Source organism: Spermophilus citellus, assembly GCF_964194105.1.
Source record: "Spermophilus citellus genome assembly, chromosome: 10".
In the NCBI taxonomy this organism is placed as follows: domain Eukaryota; kingdom Metazoa; phylum Chordata; class Mammalia; order Rodentia; family Sciuridae; genus Spermophilus; species Spermophilus citellus.
The window spans coordinates 31936439-31943893 of NC_138197.1; the positions used below are offsets into that span (position 1 = coordinate 31936439).

At 42.5% G+C, this 7455-nt stretch overlaps 1 protein-coding gene across 3 annotated transcripts in view; it reads right to left on the reverse strand.

Annotated features, from left to right (window-relative positions):
- Positions 1–6647, reverse strand: part of LPCAT3 (lysophosphatidylcholine acyltransferase 3) — a 54077-nt gene extending 47430 nt beyond the window's left edge. Inside the window, exons 1-2 of one of the 3 annotated variants that reach the window (XM_081309268.1) lie at positions 6342–6478; positions 1125–1206 (exon numbers count right to left, since the gene is read on the reverse strand). In XM_081309268.1, the coding sequence (XP_081165394.1) occupies positions 1125–1131 (7 nt within the window). In that variant the 5' untranslated portion in view covers positions 1132–1206; positions 6342–6478. Of the gene's footprint in view, positions 1–1124; positions 1207–6341 lie in introns of all 3 variants that reach the window. The other 2 variants (XM_081309267.1, XM_081309266.1) reach the window with 2 other exon arrangements.
- Between the last annotated feature and the right edge of the window lie 808 nt (positions 6648–7455).

Here is a 7455-nt window from a genome sequence, read left to right on the forward strand (position 1 = left end):
TATGTATATATGTATATGTGTGTGTATATATATATATTTTAATATCTTAATTTTGTTTGTTTATTTTTATGCACTGCCGAGGATCAAACCCAGTGCCTCACATGTGAGAGGCAAGTGCTCTTTCACTGAGCCAAAACCCCAGTCTGGTTTCTTTATATTTTGATTTTAAAGCTACCTGAAGAAAATTTTTTGCACTGAATAATGAATTTTTCCTGAAGAGTCAGTTGTGACTTTGGTTCAAAGGGAACTAAACCACATGATCTCCTTTGATTTTAAAGGTCCCTAACATTAGTGATGCTAATTCTGAATCTCTGAGGAGTGCATTCTTATCCCCAACTGCAATTTTTGATCAGCCTGACAGCTAAGCTACAGACATGGCCAAGACTAGGGAACACTCATACTTAGCACTGTGGCCATCTGCTCCATTTGGCCAGCTCTAGCTTTGGACACTGAGAGGTATCTCGTGTTGAGCACATCTTGGTTTAACCATGGAGAGTGAAGAAAAAAATTATCAAGGGCATTTCTTTTCCACCCCCACTCGCTCTTCCCAATTAAACTATGACCAAAAGCAGATACAGAAGAGTCCAGCAGAACTGAGTGTGATCTTGGGCAAGTTATTTAACCTTTGTAGGCCCTCATTTCCTATTTGTACAAGGGAGATCATACTAGTACTGTAATTATCTTATGGATAATTGGCAGGTTTCACCAGGGAGTTGCCTGTGGAGCATTTAGGATAATGTCTGGTTTACAGCAAAATCCTTAATAAATGCCAGCGGTTACCACTATCAATAAAGAGCAGTAACATTAACATAATCAATATGAATTAGATTCTGTCTTCTTTTTAATGGTACTGGGGAATGAACCCAGGAGTACTCTATTACTGAGCTACATCCCTAGTCCTTTTTTTTTTTTTTTTTGATACAGGGTCTCACTAAATTGCTTAGGCTGGCCTTGAACTTGTGATCCTTCTGCCTCAGCCTCCCAAATTGCTGGGATTACAGGAGAGCGCCACCATACCCAGCTGCTGCTGCTTAATGCCTTTTCTGAAGAACTGAAAGGTGGCCATGTGGCTAAAGGTTGTGAACTTGCTTGACGCGAGGCTGGAGCAACAGGCAGGGGCTTACCAGCCATGTATGGAAGCCCCTGAAGGGTTCTGAGCAGAAGAGGCACAGCATCGGCTCACTCTGGCTGCTTTTGGAGAGTGGACTGGAGGGGGCAAGAAGAGAATTAGAGACCAGTCAGGAGGCTGCTTGGGTGTTTCTAATGAGAGATGGCTGGTGACTGTGGTAATGGAGAAAAGTAGATGAATTTGAGACACAATTTGGAGGTCATTTTGATAAGATTTGGTGACTGGAATGTGAGGAGTGAGTGACAGGAGTATGACAAAGTTGATTCTTTGGTTTCTGGCATGAACAGCTGTGTAGATAAAAGTGTGTACAGAATCTACCTTTGAAACAATTGAGATTCCTTCTTCTCTCAGTGCAACCCCCCTCCCAATCCCCTCCTCCAAGTCATTAGAACATCCTGTCTAAATCATTGTTTTTTCTCATTAGTTTCCCTAGCTCTTGTCTATGACTACTTTAGATCACCCTATACTGTTGCTGGATGCAGTGGTAAATTTCTATAATTACAGTAAGTTGGGAGGCTGAGCAGGAAAATTGCAAGAGCGAGGCCCTCAGCAACTTACAGAGACCCTGTCTCAATATTGGGGGGGGGGGAAGGGTGGAACATAGCTCAGTGATAAAACACCCATGGTTCAATTTCCAGTACCATAAAACAAACAAACAAAAAAATCAAACCACCCTATGCTGTATTATCTTCTCAAATACACTTCCAATCATGCTACTTCCCATTCAGAACTCTCCAATGTGGGTGAAGGTGTAGCTCAGTATGTGTTGCCTAGTATGTGTGAAGTCTTGGGTTTGAGCTCCAGCACCATGAAAAAACAAACAAACAAACAAAAAACTCCAATGGTTCCTATCACTTACTTAATTAAGAACTCAATGCTTTGGTTTTCACAGCTTCATAACCCACAGTTATGGCTTTCTTTTCTTTTCTTTTTTTTTAATACCAGAAATTGAACTCAGGAGCTCTGTAACCATTGAGCCACATCCCTAGCCATTTTTATTTTTTATTTTGAGAAGAGGTCTCGCTAAGTTGCTTAGGGCCTCACCAAGTTGCTGAGGCTGGCTTTGAACTTGTGATCCTCCTGCCTCAGCCTCCAGAGCTACTGGGATTACAGGTGTTATTTTCTAATACTTCTTGACTCCTTTTCAGTTGAACTGACGTACTTACTGTTCCCTGAATTATCCCACACAGTCTACCCCATTAACTCTGCTCATGTTCTCCCTTAGGTCTTACCATTTGTCTCCAGAAACTTTACGCAACTTCTAAAGTTCATTATTTACAAAATGTCCCATCTTTAAACCTCAGGATGCCTTCTTCCCCTCTTATAGCACTTCAGTTTTTGCCTTTCATTAGGGTTATTAGTGTACTTATCTCATACACATTCCCTACCCCCAACAGACTATAATGCCTTTTGAATATAGGTACTATTACTTGCTCTGCTCCCACTGCCCTTGCCCTTGCAGGGTTAAGAATACTGCTTCATCCACAGTAGGTATATTTGTTTGAATTTATCTGAAACGATTTATGTTAAGGAGTGTCATGTTAAGGAGTGACAAGACCCAAGTTGTTGAAGGGGAGGTTTCCCAGCAACATCTGCCAGCACTAAGGCTCAAGCAAAATTCACCTTCAGCACCAGTCTACCAAATTCCTTGAAATGAAACATAAAACAAATGTACCAACACACACCCTTTTAACAGAATCCTCTGGGTATTCAAAATGCTCCAACACAGAAGTTTGCAAAAACTTACTCTTTTCTTAAAAGTATTAAATATTAAAAACTACAAGGGAGAAGGGGGGTATAGCTCAGTGGTGTGTACTTAGCATGTGGGAAGACCCCAGGTTCAATACCCAGTCCTGCTCTCTGCTTCCACCACTCAAATGACAGCCTCTAATTCAGAATTTTTCAAACTGCTTTCTGTAATTCATTAATGGATCATGAAATCAATTTAGTGAATCATAAATAACAATAAGAAGAAAATAGTAAGGGCAAATATCATTTCCTAAAATTTGTTTGAAATACAAATATACATATATATACGTGTGTGTTCTGGGTCACTTTGTAAAATATATTTTCTTTGTTTTTTTTTTTTTTTTTGTAAAATGCATTTCTTTTTTTTTTTAAAGAGAGAGTGAGAGAGGAGAGAGAGAGAGAGAGAGAGAGAGAGAGAGAGAGAGAGAGAGAATTTTTAATATTTATTTTTTAGTCTCGGCGGACACAACATCTTTGTTGGTATGTGGTGCTGAGATCGAACCCGGGCCGCACGCATGCCAGGCGAGCGCGCTACCGCTCGAGCCACATCCCCAGCCCAGTAAAATGCATTTCTTACCATAAGTCCTAGTCAGAAAAATTTGAAAGCCAGTCTGCTCCACTTCAAGATCAGCACACAAAACTCAAGTAAGATGTTAACAGTGATGATTAAAAGTGATTTATACTTTAAATTTTTTGTATGTGTGGTACTGGGAATTGAACCCAGGGGCTCTTTATCATTGAGCTACATCTCCATCCCTTTTTAATTTTTTTATTTTAAGACAAGGTCTCTCTAAGTTGCTAAATGCCTTATTACATTGCTAGGGCTGGCCTTGAACTTGCAATCTGCCTGCTTCAGCGTACACAATTTAAAATGTGACTAATACAACTAACTCTCCCCTTCAGAGGTGCTTTTAACTCAAACTTATCTCTAATCAGGAGTAAGCAAATAAGAAATCATTTTGGACAAAAGGCCTTCTTGCTACCTCTACCAAGATTTCTTTCAGAGCCCAGCACAGTGGCATCCACCTATAATTCCAGTGATTCAGAAGCTCAAAATTTTTAAAAAATAAGAATTAAAAAAAGGGCTAGGGATGTGGCTTACTGGTAAAGTGCCCTTGGGATCAATCCTCAGTTCCAAATTAAAAAAAAAAAATTCCAGTTCCCTGAGAGAGCTGGGTTCAGGAACCAGGAACTCACTGCTAAAACACTAATATTTCTAGATTACATACACAGAGCGGTAAAATCTTTGTAAGAGATATATATTTAAAACCAAATACACTCCTTCTTCCATGCACATGTCTATCAATTTATATTTACATGTACTTAACCTGTGTCTGCAAATACAATCATACATATCTACCTAAAAGAGCTTTAACTGGGCTGGAGTATAGCTCAGTGTTAACTAGTTGCTCAGTTTATGCAAGGCCCCAGGTTCAATACCCAGAGCTGAAAAAACAAAACAAAACAAAACTATAACTAACATGAGGCAACATTAAACCCAAGTTGATCTAAAATGAGAAATACAATTAATTACTAGTACTGAAAGCAATATTATATTTTAGATAAAAAGGGAAATGGTAGTACGGGCAAGGGGGCTTGGCAGTACTACACCAAGTAATGATGAAAAAGAGGGGTAGCACATGGAGCTATTTCCTAATCAGCTGTATGCCCAAGACATAGCAGTACATAAAGTAATGCCCAAGAGTGCACAGACAGTATTTGATTATTCAGCACACAAACAACAAATTCCAAGTCCTAATTCCAGCCCTACTCCATTTAACAGGTTGCCCCTTATAATTTGTCACTACCTGTGTTATGTTTCCATAATTTCATAATTTATAGATCAACAGTGAACTTCCTAAGTAATGGATGTAAACACTCTTAATTGCCAATTCCAATTCCAACAAATAACTGGGTCAGAAGCAAGGTTCAAAGAGTAGAAAGTTCAAAGCTAATGTGGTACAAAGAAGTCTTTAGATCTGGGTGCTGATAAAATTGGGTTATGCCTGGGTGACACTGAGCAAATTTTACAACCTGAGATCTCTTCTACTTCTGAAACCTTACAATTCTACAAGGGAGGGAAAAAGTGACCTTTATTTGGAAGAAAGGAAAATCATCTTGGTTCTATAGGTTAATAGGCAAATAACAATGATATTAGCTAAGGTTGTTTAAATATGAATTGATGCCTCTTCCATTATCTAGATTGGGTTAACACCCTTTGGTGATATTAAATGTCAACATCTCTACTGACTACTGGAAAAATTCCAAATTTCATTCTGGCAGTTAGGCCCTTCCACATCTGTCCAACCTTGTCTCAAACTTCTTATGGTTCAGATCTGTAATATTCTGTTCTTGCCCCATTCCTGTTTATTTATCATCCTTTTAGCTTTCACTTCATTCTTCCTACCACTCCCTCAGCTGAAGTTCTACAATCTCCTAGCTAAAGTTTTATATAACCTTCAAAAGAACTTCCACTACTCAAATTATCTATCAGTCATCTATGATCTTGACGTTTAAATTCCTACAGGACTTTACAGTAATCCTATGTAGGTGCTGTTGTTCTCATTTCATAGATAATCAGGCCCAGAGAGGTTAAGTGGCTTGTCTGGGGTCCCATCATTTGTGAGCAAGCAGCAAGACTGGGTCCAATTCTTTTGCCTTCAAAGTCCACATACTATTTCATTGTACTATGCTGCGCGCCCCCCCCCATATATTTATGCGCCTATAAACCAGTTATAATACAGCTTGTTGTGACATAAATTCAGACACATCACATCCTTTGAACCATACGGGTAATAAACATTTGGAACAGCATGGATAGTTTTTAAGGAGGTTGTTGGTCCTTTTTCCCAAGCTGAACATTAAAATGATATTCCAGGATAAATGACAGGTGGGTAGCAAAGGGGAGGGGCAATATGGTATAAGAAAATATTAGAAATGGGACACAAAAAAGATGAAAGTGTAATATAAGCTGGCAATGCACAAAATAGATTCAGAATATGGAAGTATGGTACATGGGGCTGAGGAGGCATGAAGGACTAAAATACCTGAGTTAGGGAGCATATGCCTACCGATAGAAGCACGCATGTGTGGGGGCTGCTAATATGAGATTAGCAATACACATGGCCTGAGAGTGAAACTCAAGAGAGCAACATAATAAAAACAGTTCGTGGGGGCATAGCAGAGCATGGCTTGACGAGGTGGGGGCACAGAATATGGGGCCAGAGGGCAGAGCAGGGGTCAAAAAGAAAGGTGAATAGGTTCAAAGGGCACAGTGCCCCCAGACTCGAGACCTGACTTCTGTCTTCCCCTCAGTAAATGGTTGGTATGTCTTAGGATTCACACCCGCACCAAACAGAGCCCTCCTGGGTGGCTTCAGGAAAAGAGGGAGGTCCTGTCCCCATTCCTTCACAATTCCCCGGGGACTCCGCGAGGGGGCGGAGGGAGGCAGGAGGGTCCTTACCCAGGAAGATGGAGATGATGAGCCGCAGCGCCTGTTCCGACGCGCCCAGGGACGTCGCCAACTTGTTAAGGCTCAGCTCCTCAAAACCTGACCGTAGACCCCAAATCGGCTCCACCACCTTTCCCACGTCCCCCTCCACTGCGGACGCCATCTTAACTGCGGGCGCCCACTAGGGACCCCCCCCAGTTCCGCGCGCCCCGAATGTGAGCAAAAATGCTGTAGCTTCACCCCCAATTCCGGCCGGGGACCCGCCCACGGCGTGCGCATTGGCTGCGGGCCCGCCCAGAGTCGCCAGGCCCACCCGATTATTGGTTGAAACGAGCAGAGGGCGGGGCCTAGCGAACAAGGTAGGAAGAAGGCGGGTCTGAACGCTTGTAAGGCAAAGGTGACTCCTACCGAGAGTGAAAACGGGGCAGACCCAGGACGGGCGGGACCTGGAGTCGGGACTCTGGGCTGCTATTGGAAAAGTCTAAAATGCGCGGCATAATGACTGTTCAACTCAGTCCTAAGTGCTCGGGGGAGGAGCCGGCGCGGGCCAGTGTCCGGCCGGCTCGTTCGCTGCCTTCCCATTGGCTGAGATAGAAGCAGGCGAGAGTCGGGGCGGGGGGGGGGGCGCGTCACCCGACCGCGAGGTTACTCTCGGTCGCCGGCGCGCTGGGGTTACTGGGGCATGTAACCGAGAGGCGGGAATTCCTGATGCAGCTTCGCGAGCGCCTCCTAACGGTACCTCCCGGGCCCTTCTTCAATTCCGGAACTGTTAGGCGTTTCGCCCTGTTGTCCCAGAGGTCTGGGGAGAGCCCAGTGCCCAGGATCACTCCTGCCTTTTTTTTTTTTTTTTTTTAATATTTAAAAAATGTATTCCACGGACCTCTCTCCCATTCAGTTTCCTTTTTGGAAGTTCTAGGAATCGAACCCCATGCTAAGCAAACACTCTACCACTGAGCTACATCCCCACCCCACATAGTTTCCTATAGTAAAACATGACCTTCTCCCTTTTCCGAAAGGCGATGAAATTAAGATATGCCTATTTAACACTTACTACTTTAATTAACAATTCAACTAGTTTTCTCACTTTTCAAGCAATGCATGTTCGTGATAAAAGATCAAACAGAAT